Source organism: Ochotona curzoniae, unplaced genomic scaffold (assembly GCF_017591425.1).
Source record: "Ochotona curzoniae isolate NIBS_2020 unplaced genomic scaffold, NIBS_Ocur_1.0 contig_4501, whole genome shotgun sequence".
Classification (NCBI taxonomy): domain Eukaryota; kingdom Metazoa; phylum Chordata; class Mammalia; order Lagomorpha; family Ochotonidae; genus Ochotona; species Ochotona curzoniae.
Window position 1 is genome coordinate 13,866,384 of NW_024466307.1, and position 19,592 is coordinate 13,885,975.

The 19,592-nt window shown below is 42.4% G+C and overlaps 1 protein-coding gene across 20 annotated transcripts in view; it reads left to right on the top strand.

The window, feature by feature from the left end:
• PAM (peptidylglycine alpha-amidating monooxygenase) overlaps window positions 1–19,592 on the top strand; it is a 140,901-nt gene that overhangs the window by 112,168 nt on the left and 9,141 nt on the right. For 18 of the 20 annotated variants that reach the window (XM_040986094.1, XM_040986103.1, XM_040986099.1 and 15 more), the window contains 7 exons: window positions 4,944–5,060; window positions 7,138–7,210; window positions 9,741–9,951; window positions 10,393–10,593; window positions 12,118–12,233; window positions 16,480–16,579; window positions 18,771–18,824. In XM_040986094.1, the coding sequence (XP_040842028.1) occupies window positions 4,944–5,060; window positions 7,138–7,210; window positions 9,741–9,951; window positions 10,393–10,593; window positions 12,118–12,233; window positions 16,480–16,579; window positions 18,771–18,824 (872 nt within the window). Of the gene's footprint in view, window positions 1–4,943; window positions 5,061–7,137; window positions 7,211–9,740; window positions 9,952–10,392; window positions 10,594–12,117; window positions 12,234–16,479; window positions 16,582–18,763; window positions 18,825–19,592 lie in introns of all 20 variants that reach the window. The other 2 variants (XM_040986097.1, XM_040986098.1) reach the window with 1 other exon arrangement.

Consider the following 19,592-nt stretch of genomic DNA (forward strand, 5'->3'; position numbering starts at 1 on the left):
TCCAGCTTTCATCTACATAAGCGCTACCCTGTGGACGTTGAGTCCAGCCTCGCTGCCCAAGACCTGGTGTGTTTGCTGTGATAAAGAGCAGCACGAGGGAGGGCTGGGGAAGAGACTTCAAGACTTCCAGTGCAAACTGCTCATGTTCCTCATTAGGTCTGCTGCTTCTTTCATCTTTACCTTTCCGATGTAAGAATACTTCTCCCTTTCTTTCCTCCTCCCTCTCTGGAATTGCCAGTTGGCCTTGAACAGCCTTTCCGTCGCTCAGACCTCTGCTGCCAAGCTCCTCTCTGCTTTTTTCTTAATGAAGAGAAATGGATGAACCTGCTGGTTATCTTTTTAAGAAAAGAGATTTGGATGTGCTCAAAGAGCAAACTAGATTTGGCTCTGTTTTCAGAATTGTCATGCATGATTGTCCTTCATATAAATTAGATTAGATTACGTTTCCTCTCCTTCATTAAGAACATAAGAGTTATTCACCTCGCTGCAGTATTTATGATGTGATGATGAGTCAAAATGAACATTCAAGAACAGGCAGGCATTGTGTTCTTGGTACTACCACTGTTTAAACAAATGGTGAAAAATTTTATACTGATTTTCCTTGGAATCGTTCTCATTCCGATCATTTTTGACATTCACAAAATTGTAGGTTCTGTTAAGGCAAGGATTGCCCTTATCTTAAGCTCAAATTGAAGTCTTGTAACTCCATCCCGATGATGAAATAATACAGAACGAGTTTTTTCCACTTATCCCTGCCAATTATTTGCATATTTAAAGAAAGACTTATCTTTCTTCAAACTAAATATTCCCCAGGCCATCAACCAATTTTCATGATTACTGACATGATTATTTTTCAGCTGAAAGCCCTTTGAAGTACTCAGTCTAGAAGTGGCCATAAAACTTTATGTGTTATCTGATCAGTAAAGTAATTACTTTCCTTGATGCATATTCTGCATATCTGTTAGTAGAAAAGGATGGTTTTTCAAAAGTTTTTCTCAGTTATTTAACCACATTGACTCTTGTTCAATTTGTTACCTGGAATTTTCAAGTATGTTTCATTCAACTATGCTGAAACTATTATCAGAAATTTACTGTGCAATGTTTCGAAAATATTAAAGTCAAGCCTTTATTCCAGTTGTTTCAATTCATTACCATTCAGGATTGTTTCAACTTTCTGGACAGTAGCTTAATCGTAATTGGCCAAAGAATGAATTGTTCCTTCCAGCCTTGTATTATGTCTATTTGATGTGCGAGCTTTTTATTTAAAATCTTCGTGAATGTTGTTTATTAGATTTCAGTAGTTGAATGGTTAATTTTTAAGTTTTATTCAAGTAGAACTTAAGTGATTTTCTGGAAATTTCCCTCCATCTCCCATTTCCCAACTAGGTCGCAAATCACTGCTTTTGGAGTTATGCTGAGACCCTTTGTTCTAGAAATCTGTCTGCTTCCTAACTTGCAGGGGGAAAAATCATATCAAGGTTTACCTCACCACCTTCCTGGGTCTTCCGCTAGGACATCTCCCAGGGGCTCTGCTTTGGTAGCTACAATCTCTCATACCTTGGGTCTGGATAAAGAACTCAGTGTGACTGAGCAGTCCCTGGTCCCTTTGTATCTGGAACAAAAGAATGTTCCAGAATTGCACCATTCTCTCGTTTATTGCATCTTCTCATTCTACTTGAGCCATTTTCTTTCAATTGTAAGTCACTTTCTGATATTCTCAGATAACTATTCTTCCATCTCTTCTACACTTTCACATTGAACTTGAGAATGGGCAGGGAGAGTCTCCAGGCTTGGAATGTCAGATCCTTCTAAGAGAAATTACATTTTTTTTTTAAAGACAGGAGACCTGGGCTTAAGACCTGCAGAGCAGACATTCGAAATTCAATCCAGTTCATGTGACTCAAAAAATGAGGGCTTTCAGAAACCCCCTCAATGCTAAGTAGCCAAATGCACTTCACTAAGCAAAGTGGCCTTGGCTTACTGAGCAGAATGTGGAGGCCTGGTGCCCTGACAACTAGATCTTCATTCTTTTCTTCACTAGTTGGGGTGTTTTTAGTTCTAGCCTATAAGGACACGAAATGATCGTAGAGATTTCTTTTTCCTTCTGATGGGACTTTCTATAATATGTATATATTCAAAAGTTAGTATTGTTAGCATAATATACATTATATTCCCTTTAGAGTATTTGACCTTTGTATTTGATTTTGCATTCCCAACACTGATTTTGCATCTATTTTCTCATGTGAAAATCTGCAGTTCTTTCTCTAGCTTCTTAATGTATGTAATTACAACATCATATTTCACTTCTTTTTGCATTTGCTGTTATTATTTCTCTTTCTCTGAATTTTGACTAATGGCGTAGAGATGTTTATTCTCTCCTTACTCCAGCTCTTTTTTTTTTTTTTGCATACAAAGAAAAGTATTTCTTGCAGCCTTATCTAAACTGATTAGCTGCTAATGTGCCAGATCGTTAATGGGGAGTTCAAACTGCCCAAATGAAGAACTGATGGATTCCAACCCATCAGCTGGCCACAGTCTTGTCTTTCCAATTGAGTGCATGTTCAGAGACGCAAACAGAAATCATGAGCATGCCGGGCACTGTGTGAAATGCACAGGGTATTATTAGATCCCTGTAAAAAGTTAAATGTGCTTGAAATAAAGATCTCTCTGCAGCATATAATGCTGGCTGCATTCAGAACACAAAATAAGCGATTTTCTATAGCAGCCATGTACCCAGCTCTCCAATTGGACATCCATTTGTGAATTGCCCAAGGGTTATCTTTCATTGAATTACAAGAGAGCTTGTAAATATCTCTCTCTCTCTCTCTCTCTCTCTCTCTCTCACACACACACACACACACACACACACACACACTAAACCTGCCAGATAGAGAGCGGAGATGTTCTCATTTAAGAAAAGATGTCCATTTTTTTTTTTTGATTGGCCAATAGAGTAGCAGGAACCAGCCATTTGGTCTGTGAACCTCCAGGTGTCCAGAGGGCAGGGCCTGTGCCCAGCCAGTCTGTGGAGTGACGGTCAGTTTCAACAGACACCTGTGAAAGAAGTATGCTGAGACCCTAAGGGCAGCGGTCAGGCCTGCTAGGCTGCAATCAGTCCTTTTAGATCCATATTCTTCCTAAGAACTCTACATTGCTCATACTTGTTATTGATGTTGCAGTTCAGTGGTGTTAATGTGAGCATCTTACCTTGGATTTTTGACATGTTTCATTTCCTTTAGGTTTAGGTTTTTTTGTTTGTCTTGAGGGATAGTGGTTAAATAAATTTCATGATTGGTAAATTTAGTCACTGGGCTAGTCATTGAACTTTGTAATGAACACAGGGTAAAGTTCTGGAGAAATGGCTTTTCTTAAGAAACAGTGAAGATGCCATTTGTGCCATGGATTACATGAGTGCAACTGGAAACAAATCAAGCCCCCAGAATATTAGTCTCTCCACCGCAATACCAAATCTGGAAAGATATTTTGTTGAGGTGGAACTGTCATTTTCTAGACATTCAGCTTTCACTTACTCTATATGTTTGACTTTGGTACCCATTTTTCTTTCACTTCCTCAGTTTGTTCTCGCACAGCTTGCTATTACAACAATAAAAATGGCTGCTAAAATGAAAGGGAATAATCTAAGAAATAGTTTGTTTTACTATCGATTATCACAGCCACAACTTGAAATTTCTAAATGATAAAAGTTAGGTGCCCATACACAAATTGTGTTTGTGACAGCCAAACATCAGTTACTTGACACATTTTTTATTTTATGTAGTAGATGGTGCAGACGTGTATTGCTGCTAAAGGGTGATTTTTACTTAACCTGTTCATCAGCTGCAACGTTTTCATGTGACCTGTCACAAGGCTTATGGGCCTGGAATATTTATCTTTCTTCTTTAATGCACCTTTTGCTCTGAGAAACTGAACAGACATTTCAGATATATTGCTGTGAATTTACATAGCTAGCAGTGAAAAGCTTAAGCTAAAATTTACGTTTGGAAATATTTGAAGGTGTGGAGAAACAAGCTGAGCTATAAGAAATGCTGTAAGCTCCATGTATCTTCTAGGGAGAAGAAAATCTCCTGCTTTGCCCCATCAGTCCATTGTAGGATGCTTTCTCCTAAAATAGTATGACCAGAGATTTTGAACTGATGGTAAATGAGTCAGTGGAGAGGACAAAGCAAAGGACGATTGCACAAATTTACTCCCATCCATTCTTGCAGAAATTCTGCTCAAGTATGCAGGGTTTCCTGCCTTATCGTTCTGCAGAGAGCAGGTATGGAAACAGGTGCACTGAGCTCTGCTCTGCCCCACTATCTGGAAGATATGCAGAAGGCCACCATTCTTAGCTGTTGCTGATGAGGCAGAACACTGCACGTGTTACAACACCTGACAAAAGTTACGAGGACGTGAGAACGTGGGAGGGTACAGCCAGTCGTGCACTACTCTGTTCAAAAAGCTGCAAGAATCACACGGGGTCTTGTGAAAGTAGTGTGGAGTGGGCTGGTCTGCAGCCACATTTCCCAACAGTACCCAAGCTGCTACCCCACTGCCCACTCCGAGCAGTGATTGGGGTAGGTTGTGATCCAAGGGGCGAACTGTGGAGGAGAAGGGTAGCATCGCTCTGTGTTCCTCAAGTTGCTTGGAGGTCTATTTTCTTTTAATATTTTAAAGCTTTATTCCCTTTCCATGTGACTGGATAAAGCGATATATGAAGGTTAAAAGTGTAAAGTAAAAAAAACTCCATCTTTATTCTCTAGTTAGACTAGTTCCTTCTCTGGAAGCACCAAAAGATGGCATTCTCTATGTAGGGACCATCTTCCTAATCACTGTGTCCCAGTGTAAGCATTTCGTGTTGGATGCGTGACAACAAGCAGTCTGTTGGACTCATCGTTTCAGTCCTTGACGTTTCTCTCTGCATTATTCCCCATTCTGTTTAGCTCTTTTGACAACGAGTTTGTTTACCAGCAAAGAGGCCTTGGACCCATTGAAGAAGATACGATTCTTGTTGTGGATCCAAATAGTGCTGCCGTACTCAAGTCCAGTGGGAAAAATCTGTAAGTGAAATGAATTTTGTTTGTTCTTAGGCTTGTATAACCTGATGGGTTTTTAAAAAAAGTACCATTGGGTCATGAAACAGTGAACTAAACAGCTGTTCTTTTTTTTGGGGGGGGGGGGTCCAGATTTCCTTACACTGCACCTTATTTCTTTTTTGCTTTTTAAGCAGGAAATGTACTGGGCCAGCCAGTCTTTCATTTTTCTAAGCATTTGGCTCTAAGCCTTGATTGAGTGTGACAGTCATCTAGGAAGCTTAACAAAATCAGATTCACATATTCTCAGCCTATTGTCTTTTTTGAGAAATATCTGTTCCAGTCCTTGGCCCATTTCAAAATTTCTGTGAGTAAATTTCAGATGTTGTCAGCACTAAAAATATTGGAGGTGAAGGCTATGTTAATTTGCTTGATTTAGTCATTCCATAGTGTGCATAAACATCGCATTGTAAGTCATAAATATGTGCAATTCTGGTTTTTCAATTTAAAGTTTAAAAAAGTAGATTGAGCTATCATCCGGGCTGGATCTTATGCCTTTGAAGCCTCCAGGTGATTCTAACAAGTACTCAGGCTTGTGAGAGCCATTGATATGCACAGTCAATAACGAGAGTGGTTAGACAGCTAGAATTGATGGATGAAAAATTTGCTCAGCAGGAAAGTAATATATCAAACTCATCAAGCAGTCACCGTCAGAGCAGAAGGCTTCTCTCTCCTCATCTGCAAGCGAAGCCTAAACAAACATCGTTTCCAGTTTCCCTTAGCACGCATGCATGATTTGACTTTGAGAGCTGCTCACTGTTGTGTCTTAGCCCTTGATGGCATTTGGAAGCCAAGAAAAAAAAAAAAAAACTTGGCCGATATTCATCGTCATTGGAAGAAAGGGGCACTGCTTACCAAGTGACCTCAACCGTTGTAACCTGGCAGCTTTGGCAACCCCGCTCCATCTGCTCAGGTTCAGGGATGGCTGGTTTCTTTGAAAGGCAGGAAACCAGTACTTTCAATGCAGTTGATTGTGGAGATGGTAGTAATGGGACTTTGAGTTTTTTTTTCAGTAGGACTGTGAGGAGCCCAATTCCAATCCCAGCAGCACCACTTTATGTTCTAGCCCTTTCCCATTCATCAGAGGCATCCTAGAAAGAAATTACGAGTGAAGTTGAAGCAATTGCTGCTAATTCAGCGTGCCTATCATTGAGGTTTCAGTGTTCAAAGCAAATCATAACATTGATTTCATGAAAAATCTATATCCCCCAAGCAAGGATGTGGATCAATATATTAATCAACATCAAAATGTTGCAGACTTGGCGCCTGGAAAACAAAAACAAAAAAGATGGGGAAAAAAATGTAGTGTCAGGCTAGGATTGAATACAAAATGCTTGTGGAACATCATGTCCACACCAAAGCCATCTCTGTATATTGTCACTGTGTTAACTCTGTGCAGGTGTCTTAAACCCACGGCCTCGGTCCGTATCTGCCACCGTTTTGCTCAGGTCATGCAGATTGAGTTATTAACTAGATTAGCTTTGTTAATGAGGTTCCAAATTAGCACTTTAGAGGATCACAGCCCACTTTTGATAAAAGTCCTTCTATCTGGGGTTTATACTCTTCAGTAAGCACTCAGAGCTTTTGGGTCTCTAGTATTTATATTAACAAAATATCATATTTTAACTATTCAGACTGCCAATGCATGGCTGTTTCGCTAGATAACCTGTTTCACACATATTTCTGAGATGATGATAATATTTCTGAGAATGGTCTTAGATCATGTCTTTAAGTTGGTGTTATTTTCATTGTATAATATACCATACTTTTTAAATAAGTATTTGCAGTTTTTATGTGCACTTCATATGTCAATTTAACATGACTGATTTGGCACAAGATTTCTAGTGTATATTACATTTTTAATTTAAAATATTAAAGATATTTTCATTTAGCAATTCCTTTTGGACTTCGCTGCAGTAATTCAAACACCCCGTTACCAATGTATCTACTCACACTGCTTTTAAAAGGTTCATCAGAAAAACACTCCTTCCATATATGCTCTGGGAATAAATGTACAACTAAGAGAGTGGTTTTTATTTTACAGGTTTTACTTACCACATGGCCTGAGTGTAGACAGAGATGGGAATTACTGGGTCACAGACGTGGCTCTGCACCAGGTAATCTTCCATTTGGCAGTTTTCAGAGCGAAGCTGGCACAGGGAAAGCTCCACATGCTCTGGGGCCATTAGCACCCAGAGAGTTTCCAACAAGGAACTGGAGCAGTCTTGTCCAAGTTCAGCCTGTAATAGCCAAGTGCCAATACCTGGGTGGTTTATAATCAACAGAAAATTTCTTCCTCCCATTTCTACAGACTGGCAGTTTGAGCTGGGAGCCCGCAGGGCTGGGTGCTGGGAGGGCCTCCTTCCAGAATGCAAATACCTTGCTTCTCTTTGTGTCCTCATATCATGGACAGAGTGAGAGCTAGCCATGGTGACCTCCTCTGCCCGTTTCTTATTTTTTAACACTTTATTTGGCTGATGCCGTGATATAGTAGGCTAAGCCTCTTCCATATGGGTGGTGGTTCAAGTCCCTGCTGCTCCACTTCTGATCCAGCTCCCTGTTTATGGCCTATCCTTCAGCCGGGATAATTGAAGTCCTTGGGTTCCTGCATCCACATGGGAGACCCAGCATAAGCTCTTGCCTCCCAACTTCGAATGCCAACCCAGTTCTGACCATTGCTGCCAGTTGGGGAGTGAGCCAGTGGATGCAAGATCTCTTTGTCTCTCTTGCTATGTCTCCGTAACTCTGTCTTTCCAATAAAAAAAGAGTGAATCTTTAAAACAAACAAACAAACAAACAAACCTGAGTTATGAGAGACAGAGAGCCAGCTCTCATTTGCTGCCCCATTCCTTAAATGCCTACGATGGCCAAAACAGGGCCACGGCTGAAGGGAGGAGCCAGAAACTCACTCCAGGCCTCCCCAGTGGTTGTCGAGGAACCTAGTTATGTGTCATTCTTGTTGCCTCCAAGGGTCTGCTTTAGCAGGAGTCAGAAAAGAGAGACTGGAATTGAACCCAGGTACTCCGGTGTTGGACATGGGCATCAAAACTTGCATCTCAACCACTTGGCCAAGCCCTCACCCCTCTCATATCCTGGTTCTGGTTTTGTTTTCCATGAGTGCTAATCCCATTGATGAGAACTGCACTCCTGTGCCCTAATAACCTCCCAAAGGCTCTACCTTGTAATGCCATCATTTGGGAGGTTAGGATATCAACCCATGAGTTTGAGAGGCACAGGTTCAGTCTGTAACAGTCCACATAGGACATTTTCATAGACCTTCAGTAGTAGTGAAGCTAACATCAGAATCATCTCCCTGCTGTCTCAGCCAGCAGGAAGCTGAGGGCCCATATGGAGCAGCGCTGTGACAACTAAATGAGCCCCCCAGCCTCTTTCTTGGCCTTCTAGGTTTACTTCTGTTTCCTTTGTTTCTAGGTTTTATTTCTGTTCCATTTCACTGTGTTTGATTTCCTAAGCTTCCTTAAAGTTCTGTAAATGGAGGCAAGGTTCCTAGCGAATACAAACTTACACGTAAAAACTCAAATGTTGGTCCTTGTCCAGAGAAATTGTATTTCAATCCCAGAAGAGTTACAGAGTCTCCGGCCCCCTCAACAAACCAGAAACTTTTCAAGTATGCCTATAAAACCCCTTCGAGGAGCAGGTGCCAAACACTAGAAAAATACACAGTTATAAATGTCATTCGGTTGCTCTCAGCAAGCTTCAGGTGCTGTCTCGGCAGACAGTGATTGCTCATGAGTCACCACAAGGGCACTGTCGTATTGAGCACTCCTGAAAAGTCCAAGGAAAATGGGAGATCACATCTCTTCTGGTGCAAAACAAAGGGTGAAATCTGTGCCTACAAGAGACTTCCAGAAAGTTCATGAGAAATGTGGAAATGTGTGTTATGAAAAACTGCATGTGTTTAAGAAATTTATGTACCAAGACAAACATAACTTTGAGTTCCACTTCCCACAGACTTTTGATATGCCCTCATAATTAGCTAAGGAAAGACAAAAAGGAGATGTGTAGGTAGATGAAATAGGGTACCTATGTTTTCACTGGTCTCCAATATCCACCCACTCACGAACTGGATGATCTTGACAAATCTTTTCACCCCAATAGGCTATTTTTTAAAGGTTTGTTGTTTGTTTTATTTGAAAGAGTTAGAGAGAGAGAGAGAGCTTGCATCTGCTGTTTTACTCCCCAAATGGCCACAATGGCCAGAGCTGGGCCAGCATCCAAAGTAAGGAGCCAGAACTTTCTTGTGGATCACCCCTGCACAGGGGTGCAGGGGCCCAAGGACTTGGGCCATCCTCTGGTGCTTTCCCAGAGCTACAAGCAGGAAGCTGGATCAGAAGTGGAGCAGCTGGGACTCGAACTGATACTCATATGATACCCTCGTGTGGCAGGCCAAGAATCAGCCTTCTATGCCACTGCGCCAGTCTCTACACCATAGGCTTTATTTATCAAATGAAGCGATCAGAACAGATGATCCGTAGTATCCCATTCAGTTCTGAAAAGTGTGTGTCTCAGGGAGCGGGCACTCCAGTTACAAGTGGTCTCAGTCATGTGGGTATATGCCTTTTTATGCCTGTAATAACCATCAAAAGTTGGTAAGCCTTTTGCTCTTTTGGAAAAAAATTTTAAAAGGTGTTCAAACTGGATCCAAATGGTCGAGAAGGCCCCCTCCTCACCCTGGGAAGGAGCATGCAGCCCGGCAGTGACCAGCACCACTTCTGCCAGCCCACCGACGTGGCTGTGGATCCAAGCACGGGCGCCGTCTACGTGTCCGACGGTTACTGCAACAGTCGGATTGTGCAGTTCTCACCAAGCGGGAAGTTCATCATGCAGTGGGGAGAAGGTACCTGAAAAGGATATTCATCTCATTGCGATTCTTGGTGTCGCCAGGAATAAGTGCCTGGCCATGTTACACGTGGGTGTGAATGTCATTGTCCTCTATTGTGAAGAAAGCACAGCCACTGTATGTACCCAGTTGGCTTAGTCTCACATGACACACCCGCAAATCACATGTCTCGGAAGGGAAAACAAATACTTGCACCCAAAATCTTTGTCCCAATGGCAACTGTATAATTACGGGGAAAAGGCATTATGGGATAGACACTCCATAAATATAAATTCTGTATATGTTCCCCCTGGTCCTATATATGTAATGGTTCACTATCACAATTGTGAAATATTACAAAACTATAGCGTTTGACTCTGGCTGATTTCATAAAGTGCATGCCTGAGGCTTTTTATTATTGTTTCTTTCTTTCTTTCTTTTTTCTTTTTTGCTTTGTAGCATCTTCAGGGAGCAATCCTAAACCAGGACAGTTCAGTGTTCCTCACAGCTTGGCTCTTGTGGCCCATTTGGGACAACTGTGTGTGGCAGACAGGGAAAACGGTCGGATCCAGTGCTTCCACACTGACACCAAAGAATTCACGAGAGAAATTAAGCATGCGGCATTTGGAAGAAATGTATTTGCAATTTCATATATACCAGGTATTTTGGCTTTTTAAAATTTTTTGTGTTTTGCCATATTGTATATTCTTTGCTTGAAATAGTTTAACATGCAACTGGTATATTTTCTCTTTAAGAGCTTTTAGGAGCTTTTTATATCAAACCTTAAAATATCTTATAACTGCAAGTGTAAAGCAACTCATTGTATATCCCAAGTTACAGTACTCCTACTTCAGAAAGAATCAAGAAGTCAAAGGATTTGGGAGCTGTTTATATTGGGTTAAGAAAATGTTCCCAAACATAGATTTTTCTTTTTACTTAATTATGATCATCTGCTCTGATGATTAAATGATTAATATTATGTCTTCACACATCATCAACAGATGCAATATGTCTGATAAATCAGCTTCCAAAATACTTCCTTCGCACTATTTAAGAAGCAGCGGCCAATTCTTTTTTTAAAAATGATAAATATATTAAAAATGTGGGGTTTGTGGATACATGCCAGGAGAAATGGCAAATGCTTTCTTAAAGTTTATTCTGATTTTTCAATATAAATTTCCTTGACTTTAAGAAATTTCAAAGGAAATTCAGGAGAGTCCAAATTATAAAATATGATCTGCATAATTCATAGTACAAAGTAGCAGCACTTCAGTGTGGGATACAAATGACTTAGCTGTTGTCCTGTTTTTAAAGATTTATTTATTTACTTATTTGATAGGCAGAGTTATGCGGAGAGAGAGAAATGGAGGGAGGAAAGGAAAAGAGAGAGAGAAAGAAAATTTTCATCCTCTTGTTCACTCCCCAAACGAGCACAAAGGCTGAGCCTGGGCCGGGCTGAAGGCAGGTGCCTAGAACTCTAGCCTGGTCTCCCACACGGATGTAAGAACCCGCATTAATAACTAGTCCAAACACCTGCCCTACATATTTTTAAATTGACTTATTTATTTATGATTTGAAAGGAAGAGTTGCAGAGAGAGATCTTCCATCCACTACTAGTTCACTCCCCAAATGGCCATAGCTGAAGCTGTGTCTGAAGCTAGGAGCCAGAAGCTTTTTCCTGGTCTCCCACATGGGCTCAGGGCCATCTTCTGTTTGCTTTCCCAGGCCATCAGCAGGGAACTGGATGAGAAGTGGAGCAGCCGGGCCTCGAACCGGCACTCATATGGGATGCCAGCAGCTTTATCCACTATGCTCTGCCTCTAATAATTGTAAAAGATGTGATCTGCAGAATTCAGCACCTGAATAACCTGACTCTGCCCAACCCCTTGGTGGACACCTGTGATATATTGCTCTACACATTAGGGTTTTACATATCAGCATCTCTGTTCCTGATTTCTGCCATCTGCCAACGTGGCCCAGACCCTCTAGTTCCTGATTTTGCTATTAAAGGTTTAGTCCTCTGGTCTGGGTGGTCCTGATCTGGCTATTCAGGGGCGATATTGCCAGTGGTAGGCATCCAGGTGACCTTTAATCTGCTGTGTCAGTGTGTAAAGCGCACACATAGAGTTGAAGGTTAGATTCTTTCATCTTCTAAAGAAGGACTCACTCGATGTGTCGTTGTAGGTTTGCTGTTCGCGGTGAATGGGAAGCCTCGCTTTGGTGAACGAGAACCTGTACAAGGCTTTGTAATGAACTTTTCCACTGGGGAGATTATGGACGTTTTCAAGCCAGTGCGCAAGGTATTCACTCCATGACCTGGGTCATGAGAATAAAGCACAAATGTGAATTCTGGCCTTTCATGTATGCTTGTGTAAATAAGAGAAAAAAAGAAATCTTCTAAGAGCTGTTATTACTTTCTTAGCTGGTTGATGGGAATATCCTGTTTTGTGATTTGATTTCGGATAAATATCTTTGTCAATTTCTTTAGCTGCAAAGTATCACCATGCAATTCTAAGGTTCTTAGTAGACTTTGTATATAATGGTAGGTTTTCAGTTAAATCTCCGATGCTACTGTTATAGTTCTCTTTGCCTCAGCATAGGTCTTAGTTGCTTTTTCATTGTTGTAACTGTACTAAGCAACAGGACTTCAAAATAACACTTCTTGATATTTGTTCAACATCTGCAGGTTTGGTTTAGCTAAGAGGTCACAGGTCTGCGACGTCCTAGAAGGCTTAACTGTATTTGCTGTGACAGTGCTTTTTGCACACACAGCAGCTACTTCTAATGACCAGAGTGTTGAGAATGTTGACACATGCTGTGGGACTGGGCGTGCGTGCTATAGGCCAGCAGTTATAGAAGGTTCGATATGCTAAAATGCTATGGGCCAAGGTATTTTTCAAAATATATAGAAACGAATTGGCTTTCCTTGGTTCAAAATGCAGCTGTCATGAGGTCAGCAGGCAAAGTGTGTCTTGACACTGGTGATTTTTTTTTTTAATCAGAAAGTCAGATATACAGAGAGGAAGATCTTCTGTCCAATGATTTACTCCCCAAGTAGCCAGGAGCCCAGAGCCTCTTCTGGGTCTCCCACATGGGTGCAGGGTTCCAAGGCTTTGGGCCATCCCATCCTCGACTGCTTTCCCAGGCCACAAGCAGAGAAATGGTTGGGAAGCAGAGCCGCTGGGGCATGAACTGGTGCCCATATGGGATCCCAGCTCATGCAAGGCAAGGACTTCAGCTACTAGGCTACCATGCCAGGCCCTAACACTTGTGATTCTTTATGATAAAAGATTTATTCTAGACTTCTAAAAGAAGAGCTTTCAAATGCTTCAGTATTTTAGGAATTTATTGGAATACTGACCACAAGTCTGAGTTTTGTATTATTTCATTCTAAAGTTTATAATATTTCATTCTACAGGAAATGTGCATTAGAAAAATATTATGTATGAAGTTCAAAATTTTGGGACCCAGGATGGTGGCCTAGCAGCTAAAGTCCTCGATCCCATATAGGCCAGGATCCCATATGGGCACCAGTTCTAATCCCAGCAGCCCTGCTTCCCATCCAGCTCCCTGCTTATGGCCTGGGAAAGCAGCCAAGTACAGCCCAAAGTCTTGGGACCCTGCACCTGCGTGGGAGATGTGGAGGAAGTTCCAGGCTCTTGACTTTGGATCAGCACAATACTGGCCGTTGAGGTCACTTGGGGAGTGAATCATCGGACAGAAAATCTTCCTCTCTGTCTCTCCTCCTCTCTGTTTATCCTACTTTGCAATGAAAATAAATAAATCTTTAGAAAAAAATAAATTCAAAATTTTGAATCAAGCTAAACCTAATCTTTTAGTTCCATTTTCCCACGGCCTTTTTTCAAGTATACTCCTCCGAACACCCACCTGTAACAGGTGTGGTGCTACAAAGCGAGGCCAGGCGAGTCAGCAGGTGCAGCACAACCACTCCTCAGTGGAACTCCCAGCAAAGGGACCTGAATCAAACCAGACTGAGTCTGAACTGAAAATATTTCAGTAGAAATACCTTCTTTGAGCTTCAGTTCGTACTCCAAACTCATATTTTGTGACGGAAATATTTCACCTGAAAAGAAATAAGCAGATACCAAATCCTGATAGCTCCTCAGAAGGAACGCGATCATAACATTGGTCCTTTACGGATGTCCGTCACTTCCATGGTGTTTTATTCTGCAGTGACTATCCAATCTTTATTGTTGTGCCTGTGAGATAACATCCTCACAGAAAGGTAGCTTGACTTTCTCTCAAGTCTGCACTTTGTGTGACTGCAGTGTTTGCCTTTTCCGTCTTTTAAAGATAATGTTTTATCTGGACCAGACTATTAGGTTTTAATTCAAACATGCAGCTAGAAATCAAGACTGAGTGCTAAGCAAAAGACTTGATCCTAAATGAGCCAGACTCTCATAACAATGTGATTAGCCCTGTATTCAAATTAGAGGAAGGGTGGTCTGTTTGCATGAGCATTCATCAGCTAGCCAACCATCAAGATGTGGGGTTGATAGAGCAGGCTTGCCAAGTGTCTTATCCCAGGATGGAATTTGCTTTGCCTTTTAGTAAATAAGTCTTGATATTACACCAAAATATAGTGACATATTCCGTGTTTACCCAATAGGCTGAAATTGGCCAGTCAGTCTCAGAATTGCCATTTAATTAGATTGTCATCCGAAAGATTGTTTCAGTGAAGAAAGTGATATGTATGTTGGGGTCAGGCCCTGGAGTCTCTGTTCACACACTCCCCAGTCTACTTTTTGGAAAATGAAGGGAATGAGTCTCAGCTTCTGTGCCAAAAACAACACCAGCTAGCTCGGATTCATCTTCATTCTCCAGCCCTTACAATGGAGATGCAGAGCTGGGTGTCTGACAGTATTTGAGCTAAGTGCATCACAGTGCAAAGCTACGTAGGAAGCAGAACACATGGGTCTTACATGCAAATCTCCCTAACTGTAAAATGTGTGGGATGTTTCTGCCTTTTAATCTCTTAAGATGCACTTTTGGATGGCCAGGACTATGTTAAGGCACAACACAAACAGAGAGACTTCTTGGAGGACCTATTTACTTAATATTCAGAGGATTTAAACATGATTAGTTTATTGAGGCAAACCCAGTTATGATAGGGCATGGAGCAAAAATGCCTAGGACTTAATGAAAAAAAAAAAAGCATAGCCCCTAGCCAATGAATGGTTCACACATTTCCCTTCTGATTTCTGTTCCCTCACCATTAAATTCTTTCTCCTATCCTAAAACAGAAAGACTTCACAGCCACGTGTTTCACAGAGCAGTTTCTAAGAATGTCTTTTGGTGTGAGGCAGGTACACTTGTCTGTCTTGGGCAAGTCTGTTCCCACACATGCCCGGAACCCAGACTAAAGATGAATGGACCCAACAGGTCGGTGGGCTTTCCACCTGGCAACATGTGATGGCTGGCTCTCTGTCCTCTGCATATGTGGCCCAGCCCATTGGAGTCATTGTAAGGAGGAAGCCTGCCTGGCACAGCTGTCTTGTTTTCTTTTCAACAAAACAAAGTATTACAGGTTTCTGAGGCCCAGCAGCACCTCCCAAAGCAGGTTTGGTTCTCACAGCCCCCCACTAAAGTGAGCCAAAAGCAATGGAGTGCCTCCTCCATGCCCCTGGTTCACAGCACACGCTGGCAGGCAGATGTAGGCTGGGCACTGAGGCCGTCCTACCCACCGGTCCTATTTTCAGAAGTATGTATTTGGACAGGCCCTGCTGGCCTCAGTGGTGAAAGAAATTCTCCACTTCCTGCCAACTGGCAAGCTCAGGGCACCTCTGGATGCTTCCAGAGACAGATGGAAAAGTCAGAGACACAACATCCAGAGCCACTCTGCCAGGAATCAGCCCTCTGACCCCTGGAGGTCACGTGAAGCAGCTCTCCACCGCAGCCCTTACCCATCACCTGGCCCTCCTGACTCCAATTACAGTGATCCAACAGGAAGAAAGGCTTGAGAACGCGGGCATCTGGGATTGGTTGGGGAGCCAAGCACGTGCTTGGAGGCAGCACCCAGTGTCCTTTTCTTTGCTGGCTCAAAATGATGCAGACAGCAGACTGCCAGGGTTTAAAAGCCACTTTGCTGCCTGTCTCTAAGTCCTCCAAATCTTTGAAATGTTTCCTTTTACCAGCACTGCACAAGCAAAGGGGTGGCATGCGATCACTCGGTGAGAATAACAAAAATTAATGCTCTTTCTTTTTGACATGAACAGATTGGAACAGGCACATTGTTACTGAGTAAAAGGTAGAAGAACTAGAAAGGCATGAATAAATAGAAATAACAAACATGGCACTGAGTAAACCACACTGTTAAAAAAAATCACCTTGGAAATGTTTGCTCTTAAATACCAAAAAGTCAACGAAGAGAGGGCCCCGGCGCTTAGCATTATGCCTTGGCAGGCTCGGTACTGAAGAGTGAGTGAATGAGGGAATGTCTGCCCTTAAGCATAGGGTGTTTCGACAATAATGTTGGGCAGGTGCAGGAAGGCCCCTTGGTCTAACACGTGTCTCCGTTCTTTCCAGCACTTTGACATGCCTCATGATATCGTTGCTTCTGAAGACGGGACTGTGTATGTTGGGGACGCGCAAACCAAAACTGTGTGGAAGTTCGCCTTGACCGAAAGTATGGATTTTATGTCTCATTGTCCACATCTGCCCTCCTGTTAATTGCTTAAACACATGAGAAGCCAGAAGATTTGCATGGCCTTCTCTTTTTATTGATGTGGAAATAGGCCATTGAGGTGTCAGGCAGTTATTAAAAGATGTATTTGGTGTCGCTTTCAGGGATGCAACTCATTTTGAAGAAGTAGAAAGATCTTTTAGGCAGCTGTCCTCTGCCTTCCACAGATGTTCCGCAGGAAATGCCTGGTGTCTGGCGCAATGTCCGCTGCATGAAAAGCCAGTGTTAGCTGTAGCTTTGTTCCAGCAGGAGACCGCTCTGGCGAGGCGGAGGCTCACTCCCCCTGCATGGCTCTGTGTTTGTCAGTGTCCACTGTGCTTCCAGGAGTGGCAGGCAGGATCTGGGTGAGACCCACATCATCCTATACAGGAAGCACTTCGCATTCCCCACTAGGCTTCAGCTTTCCCCAAATACTGAATGACTACATTGTCATGCAGCCCAGAAATTTGTAGAGAAATTTGCTTTCTCAGAACTCAGCTAGCTAGTTTTGAAATTTTTTTATTGCAAGTTGTAAATCTAATGCTTTAAAAAAGAAGAAGAAAAATAAAAAGATTCATTTGAAAGGTAAGATATCGGGGAGAAAGAGAGGGAGAGACATCTTCCGTCTGCTCATTCACTCCCCAGCTGGCCACAATGGCCAGGCCAGGCAAAGCCAGGAAATCCAAGGCTCCCATGTGAGAGGCTGAGTTCATCTTGCAGTTTTTCCAAGAACTTTAGCAAGGAATTAGAGGAAAAGTAGAGAAGCTGGGCTACAACCTGTCCATGAATATGGGATGCCCGTGTCACAATCATCAGCTTAATCCACAGCACAATTCCAGCCATGTACATATAATTCTTAAAGTGTATATAACCTACATCCTGATATCAGGTAAAGAAAAAATGCTTTCTAATTGAAGTGTACTGAGTACCTTCCGTGCCTGCAACCTTAATGTCCGGAGATGCTTTTAAAATTGGGAGAGTTGAAGATGGTAACAGTGAAACACCAGGAGCTGTAACAGGCAGTATTAGAGAACTAGTAAGGGCATTTAAATTCTGAGGAGGAAAAGAAACATTGAGTGTAACAAGGAAAGGAAAGAGATTTGAACAAAGGCAAGTTGAATCAGGAGTGCAGAACTTTCATCAGCTATCACTTGGGCGACTACTGTCTTCAGAACTGTCCTTTAAATGCAAGCACTGGGTTCCATGGCTGGGTGGGATTGTGTGTACCCAGATGCCTATAGAATATTCCACAGCAGCAGCAGTAGCACCATGGCAGGACCACAGTGCCCGTGCAAGGGTGGCTGTCTCAGTACTCACATTCCCAGAGAGGATGCAGGATGGGTGAGCTCTGTCCCAGACAGGTGAACAAGTGGATAGCTCATTCCAGTTGCTTGACTGAAGTCAGGATTTTCAGGACCCCACCACCACCCTCCCAGGAGTGCCCAAGCATGTTTCAGGAAGGTGAAGACTTGAAACCTCTAGCCACTGTCTTGTGTCGATATGGATACGATTGCTGAGTTGAGGGAGATTCCAGTGGAAGACCACTGCGACCACCCTGGTGGTGGGCACACGGGATGTGTGGCTCTGGGTAACATGGAGAGATTTTTCAAAGCACTCTCAAGACCTGCCAAAGTGACAGGTGACCTTGGCAAGTCTTGTTGGATGTTTTTGAGATATCCCCTGCGATATTGTTCAGCTTCAGCACTGAAGAGCCCTCTCTAGGGTCCCACGTGGGGTAGTGTGGAAGACAGCACTTCTGGACCAGTAGCACTGCGGTCAGGGACTAACCCAGGGTGACCTGTGTTTGAATAGTGATGTTTAACCAGTCAAATCTGCCTGTGTCAACTGGAAGACTCCCATGTGGCTGAGCTCACCATCACCCTAAGACAGAACTTCCGGGCTTATTTCAGAAATAGCACGATAGTATGAGCTCCATAAAAGCAAAGCTTATTCTGAGCATGTTCACCATTTTAGTTTTCCACTCAAGGTGTTATTGGGGATTCATGAACTTAGCTAGCACCCAGTGATTTATATTCATCCTTTTTTTAGTAAAATAATGAATTTAGTGAGTGAAGGTGTTTTGTACTGAATAATGTGAATGTTGAAATTTTAACATTGTTCTGGAAGATTCTGATTTCTCTCTCTGACATTACAGAAATGGAGCATCGATCAGTTAAAAAGGCTGGCATCGAGGCCCAGGATGTCAAAGGTTAGTCATGTGGCTCTTGGGACCAGGAACCAAAGGTCATTTATGTTCTTGTTTTGGTGACTCCTGACTGAAACTTAAAAAAAAAAGAAAATTGGGGTAAAAATATAACATCTGGTAAACCAACTGTGTTGCCTGCTCTGTACAGAAACTGAATGTGCCATTGCCTCCGTGCTCTCTGACCAGTGTGGCCGTGATGGGCTCAGATCACTGATGTCTAGTGGTAGGAAGTGATGGGGATAGAGGAAATCCATAACCTGTGAGCCCGAGGGGAGAGGCTCAGTCACTCCATAGCAACAGGGAGAATACCAGCTAGTGAACTGGAAAAGACTTCTCACAAACAAGTCCTAATATAAAGGAATGTGAATAGCTTTGGTAACGTACTATTATTGAGGTGTGGAAACAGTGGCTCTTCCTGAAGTTCACATTTTAATTCCATTCAGCACCATGACTTCCTAAAGGCCTTATATGTATAAGGTACTATAGATCTAAGGGAAATGAAACTGCCAGACCAGAAGACACTAGTAGTTGGAAGGAAAGGGAGAGGAAGTGAGGGAAAGAGAGAGAGATCAATTGATTCACACCTGTATACACAAATACAAATAAATATATCAATGGAATATAACATTAGGAATGGGGAAATGATATTTCGCTACTGCAAACTACCCTGGGTTTATTGGGGACTCCTTATCGAATTATATTCTTGCTTGCTGAAACAAGGTACATTTTCTGCTGCTGACAAGGTTTTCATGTGTCAGTTATTTTTAAATA